General features: G+C 35.1%; 1 protein-coding gene across 1 annotated transcript in view; it reads left to right on the forward strand.

The window, feature by feature from the left end:
• Positions 1 to 12,995, forward strand: part of LOC132699407 (acid sphingomyelinase-like phosphodiesterase 3a) — a 232,527-nt gene that overhangs the window by 157,904 nt on the left and 61,628 nt on the right. Inside the window, exon 4 of the mRNA XM_060666085.1 lies at positions 12,237 to 12,442. Coding sequence (XP_060522068.1) covers positions 12,237 to 12,442 — 206 coding nt within the window. The remainder of the gene's footprint in view (positions 1 to 12,236; positions 12,443 to 12,995) is intronic.

Here is a 12,995-nt window from a genome sequence, read left to right on the forward strand (position 1 = left end):
ATAATATTCACCCGGTAATACAGGGTGTTTTTATTTCGATGTATAGAACTGTAAGTTGGCATTATTGTTGAAGATGGCGACCGATTTAACAGCTGTCAAGTGATTCATTCTCAGTTTGGTTTGGCAATTTATCATGAATAGACTTACGCCTGAACAACGCTTGCAAATAGTGCAATTTTATTTCGAAAATAATGGTTCTGAGCCGAATACGTATCGCGCACTACGTCCATTTTATCGTCGACAAAATCGTCCATCAGAGCAGTTAATTCGATTAACCATGGAACGTTTTCGCACCACGTTTACTCTTATTGATAACTCGCATCCCCAGAAACGCCGTACGGTGCCTACAGAAGAAGCTACTGCTGCTGTAAAAAGCGTAGCATTGAAGAAGACCCCAATGAGTCCATCCGCCATCGAGCACAGGAATTGGATCTGTGTCCATCCACTTTATGGAAGATTTTGCGGAAGGATCTTGGTTTACGTGCTTACAAAATCCAACTCGTGCAAGAATTGAAGCCAAACGATCATCAAGTAAGGCGTAGATTCGTCGAATGGGCCCAGAACGAGATTTCCGTTATTCCCGATTTTCATAAGCGAATTTTGTTTAGCGATGAAGCGCACTTCTGGTTGAATAACTACGTCAACAAACAAAACTGCCACATTTGGAGCGAAGCTAATCCTCAAGTGTATGTCGAAACACCGTTACATCTAGAAAAACTGACTGTTTGGTGCGCTTTATGGGCTGGTGGAATCATTGGTTCGTACTTCTTCAAAAACGATGATGGCCAGAACGTTACAGTCAATGGTGATCGATATAGAGCTATGATTACTAACTCTTTCATTCCTGAATTGAATAACCATGATGTCCAGGAGATGTGGTTTCAACAAGACGGCACAACATGTCACACAGCTCGTGCCACAATCGATTTATTGAAAGACACGTTTGGTGACCGCCTAATTTCACGTTTTGAACCTGTGAATTGGCCTCCAAGATCTTGTGATTTAACACTGCTAGACTACTTTCTGTGGGGCTATGTAAAGTCATTGGAAGACAACATTCGCCGTGTTATTACCGATATATGGCCAGAAATGTTGGAAAAAGTTATCGAAAATTGGACGTCCAGATTGGACTACATCCGCGCCAGCCGTGGCCTTCACATGCCAGAAATCATATTTAAAATGTAATGCCACAAGATCGTCTTTCGGGTAAATAAAATTCATGTCAATCGAATATTCCATCGTTGTTTTATTGCAACTTAAAGTTCTATACAACGAAAAAAAACACCCCTTACATACTTTCAAGTTGTAATTCTCTTTTAACCCAAATATAATTTTTGAAACAGGTATCCATATACTTTTTGTGTCATACAATTCTGGATAATTCCGTTCCAACTCTATTAGTTTTTTTATCTATAGTAAATTCCAATCCTCGCCAGGATCACGAAACGGACACCTGAAGCAACACTAATGGTAAAAAATCGGTACATTGCGCCAAACTTGTGTGAAAAATCTCATAAAATTTTAAGGCAACAATATTCTATTTTTCACTGACACTGAAATGACACTGCACTTGTTGCATAATATATTTATTAATTCAGGATAACGCTGATTAGAAACGTCTTTTTTATCGAATTCGAAAAATCCATGTTCGAAATTAATCCCACTTCGGTGGCGTAAATTTTTAACGAGCGACGAAAGTTTTCGGAAAATAAAAACTTCCGCATTAAACCCGTCCGGTGAAATAAAGAACAATTTCAATTCGAGCCGGAAAAGTTCGAGTAATTATGACTTATCTTGTTTCCAATAAAATTATCGACGTCCGAAACCGAAACGTTCGGTTTGTATTGCGAAACTTTGCCGAAAACTACCGATGCAGGCGTAGGCCGGGGGGGTGGGAGGCGGTCCGGTTTTAACTAGTTAAATAGCATTTGAGTTGATTTATACGAGCTGCAATTAAAGTGGTTATTTCGAAGCCTTGGTTAGTTTTAAAACAGATTGCCGGGAGTTTTAATCTCGTTTCCCATTGGCACCCTGCGGTGCTATTATATAGACGTTCGGGAATAAATTTTCCTGATTAATTCGAACGCTTTCTTCTTCGCGAAGATGTTTCGAAACGCGGAATTAGCAAATTTAACCAAATTAATTTCGGAGCTTTACGTTTTAAACCGCTTTAATATAATAGTAGCATGATGCTTGATGATTATTCTGAATCGCGGGCTTGGTTTTCTTAGAATAATGACGCCAACACTATTTTTTATATGTGCTTTCTTAATGCGAGGGAGCAATAAAATGTAAATTTAAAACGAAAGGTTACATCGTAAAGATAAATTGCATTGATAGTTTTGGATAAATTCCGTCTTTCATTTCTTAAGACCTACACACCTTGAATCGTTCCTAAATAAGGGTCTTTCTAATTTGTATATAATAGAAAGGCGAGTTTGGTAAAGGAAAGTAATGTCATAAATGCGTTACTACAGGCACTTTATTAGAATAATTAATATAATAATGATTATATATAAATAATTATTAATTATTCTAAGATCAAGTAAATAATAACCTATATAGAAGTAAGAACAATATGAATTTCTAATATATACCATTATTATAAAAAATCCACTACTCACAATACAACTTCATTTTTAAATTTTATTCTTTATATTATGTTAGCAGTCGTAGAGAAATAATAAGCTGCTCTACAGTGTTTCTATTTGAATTATATGTTCGACACACTTACTCCATTTTTCACAATGCCGTCTTTATTCCCTGTTACCAGAGGGTTTCAACGTCCCTCATTTCAGAATGTATTATTCTTCTGATGGCAGTCTTTTCATCCTCATTTATTACAATTTCTTGTTGGTGAACTGATGGAGCCGCGGTTATCTCCATGCACAAATCGGAATACTGTTGCCTGTCCAACTGCAGTCATATTTGGACACATTTCAATTATTTTTGTTAAGTTTAATCGGCTAAGAACTTTTAACACTAGGCATTTCAAGAAACCACCACCGACCAAAGTTTCAACAATACTATTACTTGGAAACAAGATTTTGGAGTAAGGTACCCTCTTTTTTTATAATTTATAATACAAAATTCGCGATACTAGGCATTAAAGGCATACAAAAAATTGAATTAATCGTATTTTCATTGTTGTTCGTGAAAAGCCTTCATTTTAGTTAATTTAAGCAATGAAATAAATGTTATAAATGTTAAAAAATAAAATGTTATATAAGTGTTTTGAATAAGCTGATGTTATTACATTGTCTTTAAAAGATAAAGATATACTCCGCCCGCGCTATGATGACTGGTGTCGGATTAAAGCCCGAAGCAGTAAGTAGTAGTAGATAATTTCGGTTTGAATGTGTATACTAAATCATCACCAAAACTACACCGGTTCGCGGGTCGCTGTTTGATGAAATCGGTGCTTCCAAAACAAACGGCGGTTTTGTTTGGGAACCAAATGGAAATTTGTGTTCGTCGATGGGTGCAAGTTTCAGGCAATTTTTTTCCCAGAATTTATTGAATTGAATTTATTGAATTTATTGAAGAATTTATTGAATTGGGTAATTCAATTCATAAAGTAGCCTCTTCCGATAATATCTAGGTACTACCTCTTCTAATTTTCTAGATTTGGGATTATCTATTATTTCTAATTACTTAAGTGTTTCTTTGAAAATAATCAATATTTAATATTAATAATTAATACTTCATCAACGTTTCAGTAATCTCTTTAACAATTTGTTTATTTATTTTTTATATTAACAATCAATGAAAGGCCCTTTATTAATAGACTGTTAATTAGATTATTATTGGTAAGGGGTACCTTTGCTTTATACAGTGAATAACAAAAATATAGCATAAATTCACTCGTCATGTAGACTTTGTGGTTTTTCCTTATACATTTTTGATTTTAAATATCCCGTGTGATAATATCTGCAGTTCTTGCAGGTCATTCGATTCATCCCCTTCCACCTACGGGAAATACCCTATTCAAATATTCACGTACTTGTCTAGCAAAATGGGTCGGAGCAATATCCAAATCAGCCTACCAGCCTGAGTAAGTTATTTTGAAGAAAATTTTTCAAAGAAACATCCACCTGACCGTGTTTATGCCACAATATAAAAGCAGGTACAGAGTAAAATGAGAGCCCGTTTCAGTCAAGCTCTGAAGAAGTCAACAGGATGATTGGCGAAACGTTAGCTAGTTCGACTCAACAAAATCCGACGCAGTTTTATAAAAATCATTTTGAAGGAATTTTAAATATCGGGCTCCAGTAAGATTTTGGTCGAAGAAATGACCAATAAATTTGTTATTTAAAATAGCTCTCCAAACATTTTGTGGATGTTTTTTAAATGATTTTCCTTAAAATTTAATAACCGACTATTAAATGAATTTGCTCCATCAACCGTTCATTCTATTTAATCAAGTGCACCTTGTGGATTTAACAATTTTAACAAAAGTGTCTATTTCCATGTGAATGTCGTTTAGTGTTAAACGTTATTCAACATTATTCCACTTTAGCAAATTCGGTTCGTTAGAGCCCGTCTCGAGAGTACAAGAACAAACCTATGATGCTTGGGGCTCTCCAGACAGCACTTAATAAAAAATATTCTATATGTAAATTTAATATAATCTGTTCTATTCTATTCATGAAATTTCACGTTTTTTCGCTTAAACCGTTACAAAAATATAGTATAGATATGGTCTCACTTCCCTTTGTAGACTTTTGACAACCTATACCAGTTTTGATCTTGTCTCAGGGATTTATCCTTTCCGATATGCTGAAAAAGCTCTTCAAAATCTCATTAAATACTTTTATTTTCAACCCTAATTTTTATTATCAATTAAATAATTATCTGAACGATGACTTTCTGTCCAATCTATCCTCTAATTTTTTTAACTTTAGTTCAGGTGGTATTGTATGTCTGCTATTTAATATATGATATAGATTGTTTCAATACCACTGATCACCTTGAATGAAGTTTTATTACTTACCGTCATGATACAGCCGGCGGACCTTTAGTGCTTTAATGCCACATATTCTTATCGCTTTTTTATGAAACTGACTATTTACGAAACTTCTGGATTCTGCCTGCGTCGGTTGTTGTTGGGTCGAAATTACAAGGAGGAATCCAAAAGTTTCGTAAATAGTATTAGAGTAACCTGTGGAAATTGGAAATTTCTTTACTTTTTATAAAACTTCTTGAGTCCTTATGCGTCAGTTTTTGTTGAGTCGAACTGGCTCGACTCAACAAAAACCGAAGCAGGAGGAATCCAGAAGTTTTGTAAGTAGTATTGCAGTAGCCTGTGGAAATTGGAAATTTCTTTGCTATTTATAAACCTTCTGGATTCCTCATGCTTATTACAGAATTACAGTAGCCTCTGGAAATTTCTTTACTTTTTATAAAACTTCTGGGTTCCTCATGTTGGGTTTTTGTTGAGTGGAACTAGCTAGTTTCAGTAGCCTGTGGAAATTGGAAATTTCTTTACTTTTTATAAAACTTCTTGATTCCTTATGCGTCAGTTTTTGTTGAGTCGAACTGGCCCGACTCAACAAAAACCGAAGCAGGAGGAATCCAGAAGTTTTGTAAGTAGTATTGCAGTAGCCTGTGGAAATTGGAAATTTCTTTACTTTTTATAAAACTTCTGGATTCCTCATGCTTATTACAGTATTACAGTAGCCTGTGGAAATTGGAAATTTCTTTACTTTTTATAAAACTTCTTGATTCCTCATGCTTATTACAGTATTACAGTAGCCTGTGGAAATTGGAAATTTCTTTACTTTTTATAAAACTTCTTGATTCCTCATGCTTATTACAGTATTACAGTAGCCTCTGGAAATTTCTTTACTTTTTATAAAACTTCTGGGTTCCTCATGTTGGGTTTTTGTCGAGTGGAACTAGCTAGTTTCAGTAGCCTGTGGAAATTGAAAATTTCTTTACTTTTTATAAAACTTCTTGATTCCTTATGCGTCAGTTTTTGTTGAGTCGAACTGGCTCGACTCAACAAAAACCGAAGCAGGAGGAATCCAGAAGTTTTGTAAGTAGTATTGCAGTAGCCTGTGGAAATTGGAAATTTCTTTACTTTTTATGAAACTTCTGGATTCCTCATGCTTATTACAGTATTACAGTAGCCTGTGGAAATTGGAAGTTTCTTTACTTATTATAAAACTTCTTGATTCCTCACGCTTATTACAGTATTACAGTAGCCTGTGGAAATTGGAAATTTCTTTACTTTTTATAAAACTTCTTGATTCCTCATGCTTATTACAGTATTACAGTAGCCTGTAGAAATTGGAAATTTCTTTACTTTTTATAAAACTTCTTGATTCCTCATGCTTATTACAGTATTACAGTAGCCTCTGGAAATTTCTTTACTTTTTATAAAACTTCTGGTTTCCTCATGTTGGGTTTTTGTTGAGTGGAACTAGCTAGTTTCAGTAGCTGTGGAAATTGGAAATTTCTTTACTTTTTATAAAACTTCTTGATTCCTTATGCGTCAGCTTTTGTTGAGTCGAACTGGCTCGACTCAACAAAAACCGAAGTTTTGTAAGTAGTATTGCAGTAGCCTGTGGAAATTGGAAATTTCTTTGCTTTTTATAAAACTTCTGGATTCCTCATGCTTATTACAGTATTACAGTAGCCTGTGGAAATTGGAAGTTTCTTTACTTATTATAAAACTTCTAGATTGCACATGCGTGGGCTTTTGTTGAGTCGAACTAGCCAGTTCGACTCACCAAAATCCGACGCAGGAGGGATCCAGAAGTTTTATAAAAAGTATTACAGTAGCCTGTGGAAGATTCTTCGAAAAATTGGAAATTTTTTTAAATAAAAAGCTCTATAACGTGTCAAGTATTACAGTAGCCTGTAGAAGAATCTTTGAAAAATTGGAAACTTCTTGAAATAAAAAGCTCTATTACCTGTCAAGGTTTGAGCCTTCGTCTCAAGTGTTTTACAATTTGCTATTATTCAACATTCAGAAGTAACGGCGGATCCTTTGTCAACTTCGACGGAAAATCGCTGAACCGAGCGGGTTGACTCCGGCAACGTATTAACTGCAAAACAATTTCCAAAGTGGCGTTACATAAAACATTGCAGATAATGCGACTCGTTGGTCGGTTAATTGGAAAACTTTCGTCGCGCCGATCAATCTTGTTAAAAAGAAATATGGTTCGCGCGTTTATCTGATAAACACACCGGCTTAGCTTTGTTTAATCCTTATTTTTCCGACGAAACTTGTTGTACCGGCAACGCGCGGAAAGCGTTATCCGTTCGATCGTCGCCCTCTCCCGCTGTCTTTCCCGGGAATATTTTGAAATTGCCCCTGTTGGCGGTTGTAAAATTTCAAGTAGCACGTGACTCTAAACCCCGTTACCGTACAATCTCCATACGAAATGAGATACGCGATACATCCTGCCTGCTCTGCTGCGGAGAAAATCAATTTTCTTTTATTGCCTGTATAAATGTACCCTTTACCGTTGGCGATACTTAAAATAACAGGTCGAGAATATAGTACCCGGGGTCTTCCATTATTTTAACACATCGTAGGAATGTATTCGCGAAGTTAACGGCGGTTTAAATCGCTCCTTAAACGTTGGTTTATTATTTATGAACGGCATAAGAAGGCAATTTGAGAGATGACAAAGGAACTTTATTTTGGGAACCCGTTTAATGGGGAACGAAATTCTAACAATAGGGTTTCAGTTAGAAGCGATCCTGGCTTTGCCAACGTTGTAGCAAGCAAGAATATTGCTAACGCGGGCCATCGCTGTTAATACTTTCCTAGCTACCAATTTTTAATGGCACCTAGTTCAGTTACGAGTTACAAATCTAGTTAAGAGGCAAAGAGTCTTATTGGTTTGGACATCATCAATCAAAAACATACTAAGATCCATCTGAGCTATCCGATCTTTGAGCTGTCAATATTTTGTAAACAATCTTCAAATTAATTGGAGATTATTTTTTCGAAAAATCAAATTCGTGCTGTTAATAAGAGATCTTTGGATGTGCAGAAGAATGCTTCGAATCAGCTGGACCTATAGGACAACCAACGAAGAAGTTCTAACAAGAGTGAACACTCGGTCGCTTTTGTCTGATCTCATTGAAATTAAAAAAAGTTCCTACCTTGCTTACCTTGGACATATAATGCGCCAAACAATTGCAGCTAATTCTGGAAGGCAAAATTTAGGGTAACAGATGTATAGCCAAAAAGAAGAAATCGTGGCTCAGAAACATCAGTTACGTCATCAAGCGCACAATAAGGCAGACTTTGCCATATTGGTCGCCAACCTCACCAGAGAAGGCATATAGGAGGAGGAATAGTACCCCAAGAAAGCATATTCGGCCGTTCTCATCTATTTGCAAATTGGCTTGCTATTGAAAAGCAAATCTACCTTTAATTTCCCAACTCATTTGAATTTCTTAGTGCTGCTCGTAAAGCACATACTGATTTAAACAACATTGCTTTCTTCTCAATAACTACAATAACCCTTAACTTAATTAACAGCTTAACAAATTTAAAGCTTGTATAGTGATAAGAGGTTTCGATGGCAGCTACTATAAATTAAGACTTTGGATCAAAACAAAGAACTTTTCTTTAATTACAAAAGGTTTAGAGGTTAAGAGGTGATTCTGCATTTGATTTAGTTAAACCGTGACCATATCATCCCTATTTAAGGAACATTTTAATCCCAACATTAAAACCAATATATTTAATATATATTCATTCATGTAAGCCTTTTTTACTAGATTGTATATTATTATGCTGTAAGTAGATAAGAAATATAATCCAGTGAAATGGTTATTCGGAAAAACATCAAGGTTTTTGATTGTGTTGGTCTATTTGATGTAACAAAGGCACTTTAATTCATTTAATTCATTTAGCCTATTTTTTTGCAGAATAAATATCAAATATTTGGGCTTTCCGGGTGTTCCAGTTCGTACAACTGCATCTCTGTTACACATTCGTTTCCTAGGTAACCGGAAGAAAAATTGATGAAAAATTTGTCTCTAAAGTCGGTTACTTACTAAGCTATTTTTGTTAATAGTATAGTATGCAACAATTCCGGTAAACGGCACTTGACTCACGAGTTTATTTGACACGAGCATAAACAAGTGAGTTGAAAAGTTTACCGAACGTGTTGCATACTATACTTTTTCTACGACCGTTAGTTTTTGGGTGCATTTTCGCAAAACAACACAAATACATTCACTGACATGACACACAGAATTGACAAACGTCAAAATTCAAAGGGTGGGATATATTTCCGCGGTAAAATCCCGGAAATGTCCGAAGTGGTTCGGATTCGTGGGAAACGAAGCTGACATATCAAAGTGACGCTTTCCGCACTCTAGATCGGTTTGTACTTAGGTATTTTACAGACGGGAGTAGAAAAAAATTATTAATTGTATTAATAGTATACTGGGCAACAAATAATAAACGCCACGGATCTGTTTTATTACTGGCAGTTGCTACCAATGCCTTAAATAAATCGCTCAAGTTATCAGCGTTAGATTTTTCTACATATCAATCTATTTGACCAGATTAATATAAAACCAAATTTGTTAAAATAGCTAAACCGGGGAAGAAGATTATCTTCCTCTATCTGCCTCATTCAAGCAAGAATAACATTTACTTCACCACTAAATATAAAATTTCCTGAGCAGTGTATTAGGAGCGGGATACGTTTTCCATTAATTATGCATTTATTGCTTCAATATCTGTTAGCAACAATCTTTATCGACAGGAGAACTTTGTTCATTATGATGGAAGCCATATTGGAAACTAAAATAGAACCGAAGCTGCTGCTGGTGGTGGCGATGGAGCGTCTGGAATGCCGCTCTAATGAAGGGTAACTCGAAGCGCGTAACATTTGCCTATTTCGTAAATTAAATGTTGCATTTTACGGTTTTTGTTGTGAATTGTCTTACAAAACCTTGCTTAAACTGAAATTACGTGCAGGTTCTATTGACTGCAGTCATCAGTTGACAATTTGAAGTCGGTTTCGGGTTTGATAGTATTTTAGTCTGTTTTTTCTTTAAGTTTATTTATGGTGCCCATTTAAAGCTTGCAATGCTATTTCTAATAATTTTATGTACGCATGGTAAGGAGAAAGCAATAAAATTTAAAAATCTATAAGCATACTGTCAATTTAAAACAGAAAAATATGGATCTAGTCTTTTAAAGTGCAAAAAAAAAATGATTTCAAGAACGGGGTTGGACAGTCGCTCATATCTCGAAAAGTAATTGTCGTAAGCACCCGGGCTGAAAAAACTAACCAAAACTATAGTGGTCGAGGGAAAACGCTAAAAATTAATTTTAAGTTTGGAATGACCGCCGGGGGGCGTAATCGCAGTCTTGAATTTTAAATTCCGTTTTTTGAAAAATAATCTGGTTACGTATGGATGACTATGGCCTATGAAGATCCCCTTTCTACGACTTCCAAGTTACGAGCAGGAGTAAAACTATTCTATGAGAAAGAGTCTAATTTATCCCAACTTGAATTCTTGAAATGAACACCATTTTAACCTGTAATGTAAGAATATTTCTTAAAAAATGGGACCAGAAATTCAAGAATGTAGCCGTTCTAGAATCTTAAACATAATTTTCAGTACTTTCTCTTGCCCGTTTTAGTTATAAGTTTTGGTTAGTAACACCTAGTCTTTACGAAGTTGGTAATATTAATTAAAAACTAATATAGGGTACCACTTTTAACAACTCTATGTTATTAAGTTGATAATAAATAAAGCTTCAAGTAAATTCAATTTCTACCCTTTACTTTCATGACGTAAAATTTGAAAATCTTGTTTGAAAAATAAATAATGATGTTCTTTATTCGTTTTGTTAGAACATCTTCATGGTTAGTTTATATACGTTTCTGGGCAAGCATTGAAACAAAGTTTATATCTTTTGATTTTATTTGTCGAACTTTTAATATTTTTGTTATCTTTATAAAAGCTATATTTATATTATGTTTGCTTAAAGAACTGCACACTTGTCCATTGGATTTTCTGAAAGATATTAAATGGGCGGAGGGAGGGGGGGTAGAGCGAGGTTCTTTGATTATCATTTTATCATTTTTTAGGATTTTGGGCTAATAATCGTTAGTTTCATTTAGTTTAGTTTCTTTATTTAACCACGTAATACAAGATTATGTATGTGTAGCATGTCAGTTTGTACAATTCAATAAATAAATTAATAAACAAAATAAAGCTTAAATATTTATTGAAAGAAGATTGTAAAATTCTAGATTTAAAGCGTTATTTTTAGTTTTATTTATATAAACGACACCCGCTGAAGAATTTCTTGTAGGAAGGTTATGATCTCTGAGTAAATATACTTTGCCTTATTTCTATGCGTTTCATTAAGGCTACAATATATAAAGATTGAAAGTGCTGGAATTATTCGAAGACTTGAAAAATACGATCGACATGATTCTCCCTAATGGAGATTTAATAGAATTCTAATTGCATTTTTTTGCCTAAAAACCCAGGTTAGAATTTCCCGACAGTGTAACTGTCCTTACTAAGTGTGTTTTTAACCACCATGGTTGTTACAAATTGTTACAAAAAACATCAATATGTGCACTCTAATTAAGATTATCGTCCAAGGTGACACCAAGGAGTTTGACGCTATCATCCTTAGTTATTAAAATCATTTTCATATATATTCATCGTTTGTTTTCAAAAATCATCAGGTCAACTTAATTGCAATCGAAAAATATTTCTTAGATAGATTTTGCTATGAATTTTTGTCTTCCCATTCCACGGCAAAAGCGGTCAAGACAAATCTAATTACAAGACGGACATTCCGAACAGAATACCTGATGATGAAGTGGAATATATCACGAAACACATTATAATAATACCTATGCAGACTAAAATCGATGAAATGGCAACTGGCACACCGTTATCGTCCACCAAAGGCCGTATTTCAACCGCGGTTCGATATTATGTGTTCAGTTCTACTGTAATTACAGCGTTTTGGTTTTAACACGGGGGTATTCTTCGACATGCGATCACTTCGGGCCCTGATTTAATAAGAAATTGGCGTGACTTGCTTAAATGCCTCCGGGCTGGTTTGTTAAATCAATTTATATGATAAAAGGTAATTTTCTATAGAAAAATCAATCAATGCGGCGCTAATGATATATTCAAACACGAAGTTCGTCGACTTTTAAGGCCGAACTTAATTTTAAAACTGCACGGAAGGTCTAATAAGGGACGTGTGTCCGTTTCAGGGATGGCCTGTCCAAAGCGATTCGTCATTTGCCGGAAAGCCGACAGATGGAGACGATGCAGAATCTAACGGATCTCCTTAGGAAGACGTTCACGTCGCAGTTTGTTTTTCCCGCCCTTGGCCACGACGATCCCATGGCTAAAAAAGAACTCGGCAAGATGTGGGCCCAATGGTTACCGACGGACGCAATGAAAACTTTCGAAGCAGGTACACTTTTCAAACTTACTTGTATAATTTGGATCCTACTTAAATTTGACTAAAATATAACACGGTTTCAGATATATTTTCTCCAAAGCTATTTAAAAAAATAAAAACTCTGAAACACGTCGACTTTGTTTGCAAAAGCATATTTTCACTATTTTCAAATATATTCCGTGTGACAAATGATTTTTTAATAGTATATTATGCAACTAATGCGGTAAACGGTATTTGACTCACGAGTTTATTTGACACGAGCGGAGCGAATGTTTAATAAACGAGTGACTCAAAAAGTTTATCGAACGTGTTGCATATTATACTTTTTTTAGGACCGTTAGTTTTGGGTACATTTTCGCAAAACAACACGAACACATGACCTGACCGTCAGAATTGACAAAATTCAAAATTCAAGGCGTGGGAAACAACTCCGAAAACATCCGATTGCTCCCAAATCGTGGTAAAGTGACGCTTTCCACACTCTAGATCGGTGTGTAATTAGGTATTTAACAGACGGGAGTAGAAAAAATAATTAATTTTTATTTTTTAAGGAAGTCGTTTCCCA

Source organism: Cylas formicarius, unplaced genomic scaffold (genome assembly GCF_029955315.1).
Source record: "Cylas formicarius isolate icCylForm1 unplaced genomic scaffold, icCylForm1.1 PGA_scaffold_3__17_contigs__length_32017465, whole genome shotgun sequence".
Lineage (NCBI taxonomy): Eukaryota > Metazoa > Arthropoda > Insecta > Coleoptera > Brentidae > Cylas > Cylas formicarius.